The sequence below is a fragment of the Pseudopipra pipra genome, chromosome 14 (assembly GCF_036250125.1).
Source record: "Pseudopipra pipra isolate bDixPip1 chromosome 14, bDixPip1.hap1, whole genome shotgun sequence".
In the NCBI taxonomy this organism is placed as follows: domain Eukaryota; kingdom Metazoa; phylum Chordata; class Aves; order Passeriformes; family Pipridae; genus Pseudopipra; species Pseudopipra pipra.
Window position 1 is genome coordinate 5663725 of NC_087562.1, and position 18434 is coordinate 5682158.

Sequence of the window (18434 nt, forward strand, 5' to 3'; positions counted from 1 at the left end):
GAGTTCCCCAAACTCCACCTGAGCACCCACGAGGGTGCTGGGCTGTCTGAACCAGGGCTGTGCTGGATCACAGCTCATCAAAGGCTCTGCTTACAAGACAAATGATCTGGTGCTCAGCCAAACAACATTAAAAGCCATCAAAAGTAAGAGCAGAGCTAAAATCTGCCAGTGGCAAAAGGGATAAATGGAGGGAACAACGAGGGTTTTTCTGAGCCACCAGTAGAGTGTTTAACCAGGAAAACCACAACTGAGCCATGAAAATGTGTGTCTGTCAGCAAAGGTTATTGTACAGGTTAATGCAGGCATCTTTCCTTCCTCTGGTTTTCCTTTCTCCCTCCAAGCTCAATGCCTCTGACTTTATGGGTGAAAATATCACAAGTAATTGAAGTTGCAAACCCCAGCAGAATATTAAATTAGAAATTAAGCAAAAATGCCCATCAGTTGGAGCACGGAAATCCCGGGCAATTTTTCTAATGCAATATTACAGCAGTTGGAATAACTTTTTTTTCCCCAACTGCTTCACTAACTGAATTGATTGAATTAAATGTGTTCTGTGGTGCCAGAGAACCTCTGACCCCAGTTACTCAGGATAATCAGGGGGTAATCAGCCTGCTGTGATCCGAGCTCCAAAGGAACAAGAATATTGTAAGGTTCAGGGAGCCTGTGCTGGCATTAATCAGATGTCGTCAGGGTTTGATTATAAATCCTAAAGACCACCAAATTGATACAACATGGTTTAATCCACTAAAAATTAGGTATCTACATAGTAATCACCAAGCTGAATATCTGAAAGTGATTGCTTTTCTTGTAAATGAAGTCAGGTGTCAATGCTTTGGAATGTCCCACAGTTTAGTAATAAATATAATGATCAACATCAGCACAAAAGTAGCATTAGCCAGATTAAAAAAAGATTTTGTTCTAACCTCAAATAGATTTTTTTTTCTTCCTGTTGGAGTTTTACAGCTCCACTGAAATTGTTCCTCATGTTTCTACTCTAATTACCAGCTTACTCAGAAGCAAGAAATAGGATATGTTTCTAGTTACCTGCAAGCACAGCATTTTTCTGCCTTCCAAGGGGAGGAGGGTTGACTGCTTACAGTAAATCACACTGCTGTGTATAGAAATAAAGTGGTATTTATTGTCCCTTAAAATGATTTCCCCTAGAACTGGCAAGCTCAGTTGAAAAATCTGTATCTGGAAGTGTGTGTTAGGATCCAATTAATTTCCAGTGTACTTCTGTGCTCTCCTTGGGAAGAGTTCAGTGTGGCAAAATTGATGCAGATGTATGAGCAGGAGAAGGGAAAACAGTCTTAAGAGAGAGGAATAGCACAGTCACTTAATAAACTAATATTCTTCATATACGTCCTGATTTAATAAGCACTCAACCCTCTGGAAAAGCTCTTGGCTATAAACCAAAGATAATACCAAATGCTTATTTATCTCCTTGGTGTCACCTGTATTTCCTGGGAATTGCATTTATTTGCATGTTTGGTCTGACAGGAACTGCAGAATTTAAGCTGCTGCTTTAGGGTTTCCAAGCACACCGCAGCACTGGCTGTGACCAGGATGAGGGAATTGTTTGAAATCTGGATATCCCAGCAAGTCTCAGCTCTGGTGACTCCTGGCTGGAAAGATGAATTGTCCTGCCTGCTTCCACCCAGATTGACCATGGAGTACCTTTGTGCTCAGGGTGTGACTGTGTCTGCACAGGGACAGTAACCACTCTGTGCCACTGGGACAGGCCACCTTTGCTGTTCACAGAACCACACAACAGTTTGGGTTGGAAGGGACCTCAAAGATCATCTGGTTCCAACCCCCTGCCATGAGAAGGGACATCTTCCATTAAGCCAAGTTGTTCCAAGCTTCACCCAGCCTTGAACACTCACAGGGATCCACAGCTTCTCTGGGCAACCTGTGCAGGGCCTCACCACCCTCACAGGGAAGAATTTGTTCCTGATATCTAATCTAAGCTTAAAGCCATTCCCACTTGCCTTTCCCTGCGTGCCCACGTAAAAATTCCCCCTCCGAAAATTCCCCTCCTTCTTCTGGGCCCCCTTTAGGTATTGGAAGGCTGCCCTAAGGCACCATGTTCAGGTGACCTCTGCAGGCTGCCCAAGGTAGGTCTGGCAGGTTTGATTCACTCTGTGTGGGCTCCAAGGTGTGCACACACCCTTTAGACCAGAGCACAGATGTAGTGCCTTGGCCTGCTTTGACCTCCCTGCTAATTCTTGGTGCTCAGAGACGTGAACTGGGGAGCACTGGCATCAAACTGTGCTCATTGCCAATCTCTAAACAGCTTAGAGAGAATTCAGTATCATCCATATATAAAAATTCTTCCTTCATTTTCATCCTTCTTATTGTTAAAAAAAAACCAAATGGATACTTCACCATTTGCACAAAAAATGTCCAGCTGAGGCTGCAGCAGTGCTTGTGTTTGAGAAGGATGTGTGTACAGAGAATGTTTGCTTAGGAAAACATAAATTGCCAGGGAGAAAATGAAAGGGCCTTAATATATTCCCTTTGTGACATTCTAGACATGAAATAAGCACACAGCAGGCCCTTACAAGAGGAATGTTTCATTCTCCTTTATTACAAATATTTTTCTTTCAAGGAAAGGTGAAATGAGCACTGGCAAAGGGAGCTGGGTGGTGGGAGATGGAGACCATCAGTATCCTTAGAGCAGAAAGCAATGCATCCATTTAGCACATCTTGGGTTTTTCCTGCCCTTTTCTCAGCTCTGCAGTGCCAACCCATACATCTGTTGCTGCATCCTTCAGTCAGTGGGGAGGCTCAGATCATCCATAGCCATTAGTCAAATATGCTGCATTTATTTCTATTATTCTTCATTCTTGACCTTGGAATCAAGACTTTTTCTGTGCTAATAGGGTTAGAGACCCCAGATCCTCGCTGTTCCCTGTCAGGGTAACGAGAGCTCTGTGCTTGCTGCATGCTCAGAATATGATAAAGATTTTTCTGCTGTGGGGGGAAAACAGAAGAGGAAGAGAGATCATTAATCATGAAAGTTCACCTATGTCTCTGATCTCTAAATTCTTCTTGTATCATAGCTTTTTGATAGAGCAGTGATGATTTGCTCAATGAACGTTGAGCAAACTGGATGTAGACTAGATAACTTGAGGAAAAAAAAAATCCTGTATATCCAGTGGAAGGAAGTACATGCAGTAGACTTCATTCATCACTTTGTCAGCAGACTTGGAAGACTTATTGTGTTCAGATGGATTGAAATATGGAGTGTTCAGCCCAAATTCTCCTTTCCCCGCTCAGATTTTCCCAGAAAACAAAATGCTGGCTAGATATTTCGTTTTTAAAATTCAGACAGATTCTGTATCACTGCAGATAATACTGCCTGTAAACTTCCATCTGCACCTCCTGCTTCCACTGGAACAGTGTGAAACCTCGCAGAGTTCTTATCTGCTTCCAAAATAGTTTTCATACTGGGATAACTTCAGACAGCTCTCAGCTGGAGGGGCTTGTAAATCTAGGGCATCTCATCCCCATCAGTTGGCACAGCCTAAAATGCCAGAAGTTTGGGGAATTGATGAAATTTGTAGCTGAAATATTTTAGAGATACAAGTTGCTTTGAATGCTTTGGTGCTGCTCACCAAAGACCCCGTGAAGAACTTTAACCACCGTCAAAACATCTGTTGTTGGCAGCTTTGGGTCATGATCAGCTGCAAACTGGCACAATGAATAACTCTCTGCTTTGGAATCCGTGTCCTCCCGGGGCAGAAAAGGCAGGATTTCTCATTTGGATGCATATGCTTCCCTTTCTCAATGAGGCCAAAGATTCTGCCATGGAGAAAGTCTCATTTATATTGCAGTTTCCACCTCTCTGCAAAGACCAGGCTTCTTAACCCGGTAAGAACATGGGTCAGACTTGAAATATTAAGGTGCCAAAACAAGATGCCTCTAGATTTTTTATCCAGAATTTTTTTGTTCTTTCATCTATTTAGAATGAAACAATTCCTTTCTTTTTGTTGTTTTGTTCATTGGGTTTTATTAACTTCCTTTAGTTTGCTTTTGTATAGCACTAAAATATAGTTTTCATCCATGTATGAGAAGTAGTCCTGGAAGTTACCTTTGTAAAGAGAAGTCACAAAATCCCATGTTTAATTCCTAAAGGGAAACATGATAATAATTTAAAAATCATGAGTAGTTTTCATCTACTGAAGCTCTTGTCCAGTCACTGCCCAGCTCCCTGTCCATCAGTACAGAGGCCACATTATATTTATTTCTACCTGGGAGCAGAATAAAGCCTTTAGAGGAATTTCTCCTTCACTCCTCTCAATCTCTCAGACTTTAGCAAATTAACTGGTGTCTGGATATGCATTTTGTGGTTAATGTTAATTAAAAAAAAATATTTTTATTGCCACAAAATTATCCTTTTATCTATCATTTCAATGTGCAGAGAGGAGTAAATTCACCTGTCCTGCTAAGGCCTAAATGTTAAGGGCCCTGTTAAGGGCCTAAATGATAAAAGTGAGAGCTTCAACAGTTAAAGAGGGCGTGGTTTTGGAACCCATTCCTTGTCCAGACCCCAAAAATGTGACAGTTTGGGAACTAATAGGAGGAAATTGTTGCTTATGGATCTGATCCATGGAGCAAATGCATCCCACCTGTATCTGGGGCTCTAGGGGCAGTGAATGGTATGAATTCCTCACAATATGAGTAGTATGTGGCTTCCATACATTTTTCTCTTAGTGAGGCAGTTATCAGTTATCTCAACCATATATATTCATATGATAATCTTCAGCAGCAGAAAAGTTGGTTTGGGTGTAAAAATGTCTCTGCTAAAAATGAAAGAGGAGCATTTGACAGGACCTCCTTCCCTTCCCTCCTCACCATCATCAGGATAACTGAGAACTGCATAGGCTGAGGGGGGAAAACAGCCTGTAAAACCTTTTTGTTCCTGGATGAGAGCGGATGCTGCACTGGGTGTAAAAGGAAGAAAAATCCAGCTAGGTCTATTCTATTTAAAGTTCATTCCATTTAAAGAAGACATCCAGCATCTTGGAAAGAAGATGGGCTGAACACTGCTCTTGATGGGAAGTGCACTGAGGAGGAAATAATACATGGCTGGGTTGGCTGAATGCAGCACAAGTGGTCCCATAAATGTGAAAGGCAGAGCTCTCTCTGGTCCCTTGGCAACACTGATGCTGGAACAGGTGAATAGGTGTAGTCAGGCTTGGTCAGATCATCATTTTCTATGATGCTGTTGTTTTAAACATAAGGTTTGTTCTACCTGGGGTGAAAGAATTTTTTATAGCGAAGAAAATAACATCGTTATTTGAGGTTTTCTCAAAAAATATCTTAAATGTGATAAAAACAGTGACCTTGCACTGTCTTCTGGCCACCTGGAGAAGGAGTATTTGTTTTTCTGTGATATGACCATCATTCTAGAAGTGTCCCTTGTATTTGTGGGTACTTGATTTATTCTAGAAACAACTGAATGCGCCTTGCATTTAAAGGTGGAAAAGTGAAAAAGAATGAATCCTTCCTAAATTATTTATATATTCAGGGAAGAAAAAGAGAGTATGTTTGTCTTCCTTCTGAATCTTCAGACAACTGTGCTACATTTGATGTATACCTGGAGGTAAGAGGCTTTGAAGCAGGCATTCAACATATGATTAATACATGTTAGAATTATCTTTTTTGCCTTCACTCAGCGAGGCCATGAGCTGGGCTGAGACAGAGCCAAAGCCTGGTGTAAACAAAAGTCTGAGAAACAAGTAAAAAAAAGTGGTTGTTTTCAAGTATCCTTCACCATCACTTATTTATAGTCCCTGAATGGCTTCTTAGTCTTCTGCAAGCACTTAAATGAGAGGATCGAATCCAACATCAGCTCCAAGTGGGCTTTCAGCAAAGCTGTGGGAAAGAGGCAGGAAGAAAGTTCCTTAAATCAGTTTATGAATCTTTCAAGGATCTCCTTCTGTGGATCTTCCAGAGTTTTCCAAGACTTATGATCTCTGCAAGAGGAATAGAAGGACTCTTCACACTGACAACCTCACAGGCAACTCTTGCAGCACCCAGGAGGTCATCCATCCATCCTTCCATCCCTCCATCCCTCCATCCATCCATCCCTCCATCCATCCATCCATCCATTTCACCCCATTATTTTTGCATTCTGATCCTGTCCTGCTCAATCATGAATTTTAACACCCAAAGAGTCCTTGAAGTGGTGTCACTGAATCCCAGGGACAGCTTGGCTTTAACCTGATGGAAAACTGCTCTCGGAAGGACTTGCACCTGGAGCACGGGGAAAGAGCCTGAGGATGAGGTCATGTTAAACTTCCCTTTTTCTGATCATTCACGATTATTATCAGTGGCATTAAGCATTTTTGTGTCTTTCAATAAAAAGGCACAAATTCATAGAGCCTGCAGAAGTTGTAGCCCTGTTACAGAGAGCAGAAATGGATCTTTTGCCTGCCTTTAACTAATTGATCTTTTGGATTTGTTGCTCCTGTTGCAGACTGCAACGAAGTTTTTGCAGGCAAAAATATTCACTCAGCCCTTCATTATTGAGTCCTACTTTTACTTTGTAAAGTAACTGGTGCGTGCCTTGAAAGATCACAAGGCATTTACAATGCAGAGCCTGTGAAAATCACTCCAAAGCAAAAAGTGAAAATGCACCCAAAATTATTATGATCAATTTCATATATTCAGAAAGGGGTTTTTTTCTAAGCTACAATTGAATTCTTTCTGTAATTTCACTAGGGAGAAGGGAGAATATTATGTACTTAGGAAAAAATATAGAATAAGCTGAAAGAAACACTTTAAGTTAAGAAATAATATAGTGCCTACGAGCCAGCATTATGGCAGTAAGACAATGCCAATAACTAAAGCCTGTTTAGGTGACTCACAGCTATAATTTCTGCTTTGCATCTAGTTTACACCATCAAATCCTTGTCATACTATGATAATGCTTTATATTTACAGAGTGTCTTTCATCTAAATGGCTTTCAAAGTGCTCCGTGTGTTGCTTGATGTGCAGCTTCCAGAAATTGAATCCATTACACTAATACAGAGATTTTTGTAGCAAAACAGCTGCTATTTGTGTCCACATAATAAAGGCTATGCACAGTCTTAAGAGGGAAAATACCTTCCAACTCTATAGAAGAGATCAGGGAGAATGTAATACCGAGTTACAATTTGCCTTGGCCACAGAATTGTCTATTAAATTGCTCACGGGGAGAGTTCAGCACAAACTGCAGTCGGTCAGGTCCTGTTTTCCAGCCCCTGGGGGCCCGTGAGAGCAGAACAGAACACTGGGTCCTTGTGCTGAGGTGAAAGGTGGCTGAAGAATCAGCAGCATCACTTTGTTCAATGCACAAATATTATGCCAAGTGTTCCCTCCTTGAACTCCAAGCTCCAGGTGACTTGGTTTGTTGTTATCGAGCAAGCTGGGCTTTGTGTCCCACTGAACTCCACAAGAAATGCCCATAACTGACATTTATGAATTCTCATCCCAGATTGATTAAGAATGCAAACCTTTGTGATCACTCTGAAAATTCATTTGTACTTGGAGATATTGCAGATACAGAGCTATGGAAAATACATTACTTCCTTAACAAATAGATATTGGAAACTGAGGGGCACATGTGCTGAATATCAGCGTGCAAAGGAAAAGGCACAGGCAAAAAGCAAGCAGGTTGCAAGCACAGGCTTATCAACCTTTTTTTAAGAAATTAGATAAACAATGGTTGCAAAAGCAGTGGACTTCAGTGGAGGAGGAGAATTACAACAATACAATTTCCCCGTGGAATTTCTAACAGAGCCATAATGAATTAATACATCCCATTATTTTTCATCTTTCTTGTTATATAGATGAGGAGACAAACACATGATAGCGGCACAGAACACCCTCCGCTGGAATATCACCCTGATAAATGCAAACTGACACAGAGTTTTAATTTGTTTGTTCTTGATTGGGAATCACAGTGTGCAGAATCCTAATGAGCCGTGGGGTGGTGATCAGCAACCCCAGACACGTTTGCCTTGCGTCGTGTTTGCTGCTCGTGTCAGCTCTTTAATTTGGGGATGTCAGTGCCCCACTCTGAGCCAGTTTTTTAGTGGCTTCATAAAGGTGTTATTACTGCCTGCTCATGCCATTGCTGGACAGCAGACACTAAGGTGATTCTGATACAGTTAAGTTCATTTCTTCCTCTGCTTTGAGAAGTCAGTAAACAGAATTTCACTTGCTACAGAAGCTTTAAGTAAGGCTGTCAGATTAGAACCCAATTTTCATACAGTCTGGGCACCATTGCCAGCTATGCTTGAGACTGAGGTGGGGTCAGTGCTTGGATTCTCAGGTGATAACATTTTACAAAGTGATTTTTCCATGGACCTGCCCCATGGTGGAAATGAGACAAGACTGGTTTTCTTGAGACCATCCAGAGCCATTTTGCTGCCAGTGAGAGCTGCCACTGCAGCATCCCACCAGTTCACCACAGAGCTCAGTGTGGGGGAGGATTTGGCAGGGTGTTATATCCTGGCTCCACCAGGAGACAGTCACTAAAATTAAGCCTGCAAGATGCAGGGAAGGGAGGAGTGGTTTGCCTGCTGAACTGAGGTTATCTCAGCTGCTCAGGGCTGTGCTGGCTGCTGGTACCTGGGCTGTGCTCTAGCACAGTTGTTTTGAACGTTGCTTGTCTCCTTCCCATCCCTTCAGTGACTCCTGTATTGTAAGATGTAGAACCTGCTTGTTCTCACTCTCAAGGACCTCCATGGCCAGTGGAACTGTACCTGTGATCTCTCCTGTGGTCCCTATTTACTGCCCATCAGTCAAACATTGCTGACTTGTTACATTTCCAAGCCTATTTGTGCATCCTCACAAGCCACCCTCACACCCTTGGGGGGACCCTTCATCTACACCCATCACTGTATTTCCTCCATGTCTTTCAACTCCCTGTTAAATGCTCTTCACTCAGTGTTTCCTTCTGAGTTGCTCCCATTTGTCTGTCTTCGTGCATTTTGACATAAGATTTTGGGTACAGAAAAAAAGGGAACGGAGTCCTTTATTTCCCTATATTTATAAAATCCTAATTATGACAGAAATTTCTAGGCTGTGGGCATGATAGGCACAATAAATGATAGTATGGCACATCACTGCACAGAGCAGGTTAACCTTACATATCCAAATACTCAGTAGTAGTAAATGCACACAGCTCTTTCCAGCCAAATCCACTCTGGCCCAGGGTATTCTCCTTCTAAGTTATTATTTTTAATATGGGTCCAAATGACAGCAGTTTAAATAAAGTACTGAACTCATCTACTTTACTCTTAATTTATAGTGGTGCTTAGGGGATGTGCAGATATTTAAAACGAGTAAAATCAATTAACTTGTGATCCAATTATTTGTGTTAACCACTGTGGGGTTTTATTTTAGAGCACTGGTTCAGACTCTCCCCGTCAAGCACCGTGCTTTGGGAGTGTAAACCTTTCAGTGTGAGATACAATGAACCTGTGGTTGTCTTTTCTCTATTTCTAATCTAATTCCTATATTTGTCCTTTCATAGCTTTTCAATTCCCTTCTTTACTTTTGTTTTTGAAAGGGACCCAGTAAATGCTAGGAAGTCTATTCTTTATATAAAGGTGACTCAACAGGCAAAAGGGTTCACCTTCTAGGTATATTTTCCTGGGCCACACTATTTCACAGTAGATATGTGTCTTTTGCAATCACAAATCTGTGATTTATTACACTTTTCACATTATAAATTTAGAGCAGACCTATGTGACATTTTCTGTGATCTGATCATTCTGCTTTTTCATCCATCTTGAACAGATTTTAGTCTAATGTTCCAGACAGCTTCAAATACCCTCTCTATTTATATGGTCACTTCTAAAATGGGAAGGATGCCAGGGGTGAGTTTACCACTATGCTTGGGATTATTTTTCTTGGCACAGCCTTTGACTGTAGACATTGGCATTTCCTTGACGTGCAGGACTCAGAGCTGGGCAGTTTTGTGCCCCCAGCAAGTCTCTGTGCCCTTTCTGCACCCCCAACTCTCTGCAACTGAAGCTACTGAGAGTTCTTCCTAAATAAGGAGGAAATAGGGGTGCAGAAGAGAGCCAATCCCAGCTGGGATATCCTTGAATTAAATATCCTTCACCTGATATTCAATATTTTTTGAACTATCTGGCACATCAACCTTTTCCATCAAAGTCTGGCCCTGGTGGGGTAAAAATAATAAATTTATCTTGTGGCTTCACAATTATATAGCTAAATAAAACAGCCAGATCTTTTAATATTTTACCCTAAAAGGTCTTCCTGTCCCCAAGGTGATCCAGGGAGTATTGAACACTTAATTGAATCAGATGAGAGGATTAAGGAAAAGATTTTTCAGAAGGATCAATATGAATTAGGAGCAGATGCCCAGTCAAATATAAGGGTTAGATTCTTTAGTATCAGGCTCCTTGAAGTCTAGTCACCTTTTTAATTGTTTGGTACTGAACACTTGTAGGGAAAAGTTCTGACCCTTATGGTTCTGATGTCTCATGTTATACATGCTCAAGTTGAGACAATATGAAATAATATAAAAATATCAATCAGGTTAATTGCTTATTTTCAATTAGAGAAAGAGCTGTCCAAGTCCTCTTTCCAGTCACAGCATTTGGCTGAGCTGGAAGGAATATAATCTTGGTAATCATTCTTCTGTTATTTCCAAGATTCTTGAAAGAGTTTTTCTTTTAATTTGTTTCAAAGCAAGTGAAAATATTGTTACATTATCATTTAGAGTTAATTAAACTGCAAATGAGCTTAATGAACTGTCTGAAACAAAGCTCAATCACAACCTGTTACATATTAACTATCAAAATCAAAAGAATCCTTTAATTCTTTGTTAGATATACCACAGAAGACAGAAATAGCCCATCATTAATGCCATCCTTTTATAAAATCAAGTTTGAGGCTGGAAAGATTGAACTGAATGCACACACAAATTATACAGCAAAATTAAAAAAGGGTTTGGAAAGATAAGTCAAATCTATTGGAAAAAAGGAAAACAAAGACAACTGAACACAGGGAAAGACACAGTTGTCCTCTCTATGTTTTAGTATGAGGAAATCCATTTTACCTACTATTTGTCCAAATTGTGAAATCTCTACATTAATAAAACACCATTTTCCGCAGTCAGTATTCTCACAAAATCTTCTGTAGCATTATGACTTCATGTTGTCTGTGAGACAGAGCAAAAGACACTTAGTGTTTTCCTCTTTTAGTCTTCAACATTTTAGTCTTCAAGGTCTGGAAGCCACCTGGGTGACCTTTGCCCTTGGGCGATACGTTGTCACCGACGGTGAAGCTTTTAAGCAGTGCGGGTACAGCAGAGCCCATTTGTGTCATTAAAGTTTGTAATTCTAGACTTTTGAAGCCTTAATCCCCAGAAGTGCTAAGATTTTTCTAATGATGTATAATGGCAGTGCTGGTGTTCAGCACTTCTCAGGATCAGGTGTGTTATCACTCTGGTTTATCCACCTATCAGGCCAGCATTATCACTCTCATATCCAGGGCTTTTAGCACGTCACCCTCAAGTGCTTGAAAGGTGAGGAGTATTATTAAGTCTGACCCTTACAAGCTTTTCCAATGGTTTGCTTAATGTTTTTCCCTACATAAATAAGAATGATGTTATACACTCTTTGTTTGGAGAGTAAATTAGAATTTTCTCGCAGGGCTTGGCTGGTCGAGTCATACAGCACTGAAACACATTTCACAAGGTCATAAAAAATTCTTCCACTCCAAAAAGGAAAGTGGCACTGACTTTTAGTTGTGCAGACAAAGTGGTAGCATGAGGTCCAATTATTTTTGAGTGTCTTAGAGCAAACCCTCCAAGAAATGCTCTGGGAACGCTTTTTGTGAGACGTGTTTTGTGTCTTGACAAAGGCTTAGTGAAAAATTAATATGGGTAGGATAATTTATGAAAATAGGAGTCTGAAATGCAAACCTGGATTATTTGTAAATAACCTGAGGACAAGAGTGGTCTGCATCAGTCAGCTTCCTCTTCCCTTAGCTGGGAGTATAATTCCCTTTCTGGTAGTATATGCACCTACGCAGCACTGCAAATATTTTCGTGTTTCACTTTCCGTTCGTATGAGATGTCTTGTCTCCTTGTGATCAGAATCTCCCAAAGCTTGATTCCTATCACATCCCTGCTTATCTGCCATCTATTAAGTGGAGAGCAGCTGTAATGTGCTCCCTCATATTTCATGAGTGAGAATGTATTATTTAGAGCCTATAACATTCACTTTTGGTCAAGGATTCCATCTTTCTCCTGTTGGGGTAAATAATTAATGCTGCCTTAGATATTTCGTGTCTGTGTGTGGGGTCATTAATTGAAAATAGTAACAATTTCCTCTGTGTTTTTTTCTAGTTTCAAGCCACAGTGAAGGAGGGAGTCACGGGTGTCATAGTGAACTTAACTGTTGGCGACAGAGATGACCCAGTGACTGGAGCATGGAGAGCTGTCTACACCATCATCAATGGAAATCCAGGGCAGAGTTTTGAGATCCACACCAATCCCCAGACTAATGAGGGAATGCTCTCTGTTGTCAAAGTAAGAACAATTTCCTTTTTTCCTGTATTGTTGCTGTAAGGCCCATCCACTGGGCTCACTGCATAAGAGGAGGCACAGCAGGGATAAGTCATTCAAAGATATATTGCTGACTACCAACCCTTGTCCAAATATATGTATAACCCCTTCTGTCACAGTAACCTTATTTTTTGCAGTCATAAGGACTGCCTGTTGCTGACTGTATTGCCACTGTGTTAAATAACAGCCAGATTTGGAGTAAGCACCACAATTAATAGTGAGATTTTACAACAAGGTTTTGTTTGTAGCTGAAAGGACAATTAGAATCCAAGGCCCCCATTTTGTTCTCAGAGAGGGATACAGCTTCAGACTGAACTGGAGAGCTGTCTTTGGTCCCCCATTTCTCAAGCCTCAAGGAAATGTTTATTGCCTGTCTTTGTATGAAGATAATTCTATGTCTCACACTTTAAAAAAATGGTCCTCTTTGCTGCCTGTGCCACAATTCCCTCTGTTTGACTTCTGAAGAAGCATTTTCAATTCTTAAGACAAATGGAATGTATTTCCATGGCAGTGCTTCTGATTTTAAGACAGCAGTTGAGAAAGCAGCTGGTGTTATTGTCATAAGTAACTACTAAGTATGACTGATTTGCTTGTTAAATGCATAGTACATCATAATTCACCAGGTATATGTGAGAATTGAATTATTTGTATGAGGTATGGCAAAAAAAGAGTATATGCTCTTGGACAGAGGGACATCTCCATCTTTTTTTAAGTCCATCATGTTCATTATAGGATATAACTGACATTTATATCCTAAACTAAGCTAAGTCTAATCCTAAACTCTGGCCAAGTATCAGGTGCAGTGAACGCTGCTGTCCCTTTCTGGGTAATTCTGCCTTCTTGCAAGTTTGCAATGGGCAAAGGGAAAGAGTTAAGAGTTAAGTTGCACCTTGCCCTCTGACTTTATGACGTTTTACAGCCTTTAGACTACGAGATCTCGGCGTTTCACACGCTGCTCATCAAGGTGGAGAACGAAGACCCTCTGATCCCAGACATAGCCTACGGCCCCAGTTCCACAGCAACGGTCCAGATCACCGTGGAGGATGTGAATGAAGGGCCAGTTTTCCACCCAAACCCCATGATGGTGACAAAGCAGGAGAACATCCCCATTGGCAGCGTGGTGATCACAGTGAACGCCACCGACCCCGACACCCTGCAGCACCAGACCATCAGGTGAGTGCAACACCCTCCAATTTTCAACCATCAGAAAGTGAGGACGTCTTTTGTGCCCAAGAATTTGCCTGCCAGTTCAGAATTCCGTTAAAGTTGGTTTGGCCCTGTGTGGTAAAAAGTTACAATTAATTTTTTTCCCCCTGCAGGAAGAGATTCTGTGTTTTTATCAAAACACAGAACTGTATTAGACAGGGAACAACAGTTTTCCAGGTTTGGAGACTCCTACAGTAGCACAGCCTTGCACAGAATTTCAAAATTACTTTTAATCTGTTTGTTTATTCCTCTTCCTTCACGAGAGCCAAAGAAAATGTGTAAAAATTGAAAATGTGCATAGAAATGATTTCTCTGTTTCACATAGGGTTTCAATCAGTTTATGATCATTTATACTGTCCCTCAGTGAAATAATGACCATCCATCCACATTCAGGAGCTGAGAAAATACTTCCCAGTGAAAGACTGAAGCTAAAGTAAGCTCAGACTTGGCCTTGGCCAGCCAAATGAAATTAAATTATTATTATTTCTGTTCTATGATAAGATAATCCCACACATGTGCCATGTCAGCAAGAGCAAACATAGTTGTGCAGACAAAGTGGTAGCATGAGGTCCAATCATTTTTGAGTATACCATTATTTTAGATGGTGCCATCATCTTATATTTTGATCCACCTGGTTTGGTCTTTTGGTTTCAGGTTTGTAGAAAATGAAAAATCAACCACTTTGTTCTCTAATACTAATTGGCTTTCTAGACAGCTTTTCTCAGCTTTTGAGAACTGTAGGTTAGGGCACTACCAATAAAACCTACAGCTGGGTTTAATGTTTCATCCTTACTAATTTTCCCTGGATACCAGTGCATAGAAAAGAGCATAAACACCTTTGTGAGAACGACTTCAAAGCTTTACCTGAGCACTGTGCACTGTCAGTCTATACCACAGACATGGACTTCTCTGCTATCCCAAGTTTTTTTGGCAGTGATTGTGCAATTTTTAAAGCGAGTTTGACACATGTAGTGTTCTACAAAAAGGAAGCTGCTGATCTGGAGGATGTTGGTACTGTCATTACAAGTGTTGGTAGGGGTGTCCCTGCAAAGGACTTGGATTTCCATGATGAGAAGGTGAATTTAAGCAGGAGAGAGTGCTCATGTACAAGGAAAGAGGGAAAAGGCAGGGCAGACAATTCAAAGTTTCAATTCTCTGCATCACCTCAAAGATACATTGCTAATAGCAAAGGAGTATTTCAGTTTTTCTCTATCAAAACCACCTTTGACTTCTACCCTTGAAATATCTGAAGGATGATTCTTACCATGTGTCATTCCCCTTGTTTTCTAAATGTATTTATTTACAGGATGAATTTTTATTCTTAAGTTTAGCTTTTGCTCCAAAGATTCCTTACTTCTTTCACTCTGGTCACACAAGTTCGTGTCTATGGTTAGAATTTCTGTTGCTTGCCAGATAGAGTAACATGACCCTCAGCAATCTTATTCAGGACCTGGCTTGTGCAGGGAAGAGATATTTATTTCCTTTGGGACTTGAACTGAGTTTAAGAAACATAATTATTGAAGTTCTCCATAACTTTATGTGTTTTCATAGGAGATAAGAAGAGTCATATTAATTAATGTAACAGTTGATTTTGTGATGCTAGAAGAGAAAAGCTGAGAAAATGTAAGGATTTGGTCATCAAAAAACAGTTCAGAAATTATTACCTGACATTTTGCCCTTGACCTACTGATTTTGCTGGATTTCTTTTAACTACATTGACACTGAAATTATGGGGCATATCATGAGTCATTTAATCCTCTTAAGTGAGCTTTAAGTATTGTGTGTAACCAGTTAAGTAACACAAACACATTTTGTAGTCCACCACAGCTCACAACTGGCTGGGAAGGGACTCTCAAATCCTGACTTATAAGTGACTCAGAATTCTCCCAGAAATGTTCCTACATCTGCATAGAGCAATGGTCATATCCAGAAACTGTGTGAATGGAAGTGACTGTATAAGTTAGAAGAAAATCCTGCAAATGTAATGGAAATCTGGGAAATGGGGGAATGCATCAGGAAAGGCTAATTTGACTGCCTGTAAGTCCTTTTGCTAAAACGACAGGAAAGCATAAAACAGCATTTTTAAAAGTTGCTTTTAGTACTGGCAGGTGTTATTGAGACACCTGGCTACTAGCAGTGAAAAAAAGAGGACTAGAACATAAGAATAGCATCTGCAATAAAGGACAGGGTAAAATTTCATGTATAAAGACCAAAACTATACCCTAGTTGGAGTCTGACTGAAACGTTCTCTCCCGAGTTCCTGCAGGCAGGTGTGTGTTTAGAGTTTGGGCCAACGTCCAGGACTTCTGTACAGCACAGAAACACAAACTGCAGGGTTCTCAGCCTGTGCTGCTGTAATTGTATCAGAGTGCTTACTGTGATTATCCTGCAAAAATAAAGGCCAAGCAGGGACAGCACAGATTTTAAATGAGATATTACATTAAATATTAATGACTATGAGCAAGCAGTGTTTTGTCTGCAAGAAGCAATGAATACCAGATTTGTGCAGTGTGTGCTCTGTGAATAGTGTACATCCCCCCCAACAAGGTACAAATCTGTTTAAAATGGGCAGAACAACATAGAATTAGTAACGTTGGTGTTTGTTTTTTTTATTTTCAACCCATTGCAACTCAGATATCTCTAACTTCAGGGATATTTTTAGTTAATTTTCTATATAAAACTTGCAGAAGGGGCTGATGATTATTTGTAATCAGGAATTTTAGTTACTCTGCTAGATATAACACCATAAATGCATTTCAAGACCCATGAAAAGAGTAGAGAAACCATTTTTGCCATTATCTGCAACTAGATTGAATTTATTCTTTGAACAATGCATATCTGAATCAGATTCAAATTACTTATCTCTGGAAAACGTGGCTTACTTTGTAAAATTTCCTAAAGACAGCTGTACTTTTGAAGCAATTTTCCTCCTTATTCTTCAGCTTGAAGTGTTTTTGCCGCCTGAGAAAGAATTTGATTTAAAGGCTCAAACAAGCTGGCAAAAATGTGTTGCACTGTAAAAAAAATAAGACTCCAGTATTCCCAAGACTCTGAAGCACATTCCTGGAGCTCTGGTGGTAGAGAGGAAGGAGCGGACAGGACCACAAGTTTTTCCACCTCAATGTTCATTCCACTGTGATCACTCCCAGAAAAGAACCTCTTCAAGCTGGATCACATTTCTCAGATTCATTAACCTTTCTTTTTTTCTTTTTCTTTTTTTTTTCTTTTTTTTTAAAGTATTTAATTCTCTCTACGGTTTCCATCTTTTTTAGTATTAAAAAAAAAAAAAGAAAGAAATCCAGCAGGCCCCATTTTAATTATAACCCAGCAATTTATTAATAGAACAGTAATGAAGTTTCTGAAATTTGATTTCTTAATCAGGGATCATTGTTATTTTTGTGCCAGATTTAAGAGTTTAATTTTGGGTACTTCTTCCCAACCTCTGAAATTTTAATCAGAAGTTTCAAGTGTACATGTCAATGAGAAGTTAAAGGCCAAATTTAATAACATTTTCTACCTTGGGAAATTAAAAGAAGAACCTCACTCAGAAATCCATTATTAACAGTAGATCTTAATTAAACACAGTTATGGTTCTCAATATTTGTCTGTGTGAAGAGATTGGTTTCAGTATTTTTCCCTTTTTTGGATTCAACAAGTCCAGAATATTGAATAGTTAGACTTTTAACACTGTGTAAACAAGTTGTTTACTGCAGTGTATTTGTAATTTTTAATTAAAGCAGTGTTGTTTTCTGGTTTCATGGCTTATCATGGCAATATATTTTTATTACCTACTGTGCTGTTGGATTTTAAATTATTTATGTAAATATATTGTTGCAATATTTATTCCCAGTAAGCCATGTGACTCAATGCTTCAGAAACATCTTCACAAGAAAAGTTTATTGTAGCTCTAAAGCACATCTAATTCATTAAGTAGAATTAAAATGCAGTATTTGAAGCTGGAGAACTTAGAAACAGAACCCAAACTGCAGCGAGTTTCACGGGAACATGAAAGGCTGCAAAAAATATGTGCAAATGGAGTGATATGTGTAAGTAAGGTGTGTGTTTGTTCATGTGAGTCTGTGTGTGTACAATATTTATACCTGCCACAGAATTGAGCTGCCCAAAGAGTACAAGTGGCTTCTGGAAGCACAGGGCCATTGGCTTAGTGTTGAGCTCTCAGCTGTAGGGATTTAAAAGCCAATTCTTGGCTTGGAAGTCGTCATCCTTTTATTTGATTCTGGTCTCTTTATATCACCGTGTCATTAATTTGGTGGAATTGCACAAATATGAAATCTGTAAATCCTCCTTTGTTTGAGAGTTATCATTTCAGGTTAGGGCAGCCTGTGATGGATCCAACTTGCCAGCAGGAGGTGGGTTCCCCTGGCCATTGGGCTGCTGTGGCACTGCCATTGCACTGCCTGTGTGTTCCACAGCTCTGCTGCTCTGCAAATAGGAGCAAAGTCATTTATTACGGTCAGCCTTTCCAAATAACAGCTCCTGGTCTGTCTGGAAGGTTCATAGGCTCTGTTTCTCTTTATATAAAGTGCATTTTTCTATACTGCAAACTGTGTATTTTAATGAGGCTTCATCCTGCACCATCAGACCCAGGGGATAAGGTTGAACCCA

General features: G+C 40.1%; 1 protein-coding gene across 3 annotated transcripts in view; it reads left to right on the forward strand.

Moving 5' to 3' along the window:
- The window catches only part of CDH13 (cadherin 13), a 448971-nt gene that overhangs the window by 379409 nt on the left and 51128 nt on the right, over window positions 1-18434 (forward strand). For all 3 annotated transcript variants that reach the window (XM_064670959.1, XM_064670957.1, XM_064670958.1), the window contains exons 9-10: window positions 12384-12566; window positions 13522-13775. In XM_064670959.1, coding sequence (XP_064527029.1) covers window positions 12384-12566; window positions 13522-13775 — 437 coding nt within the window. The remainder of the gene's footprint in view (window positions 1-12383; window positions 12567-13521; window positions 13776-18434) is intronic.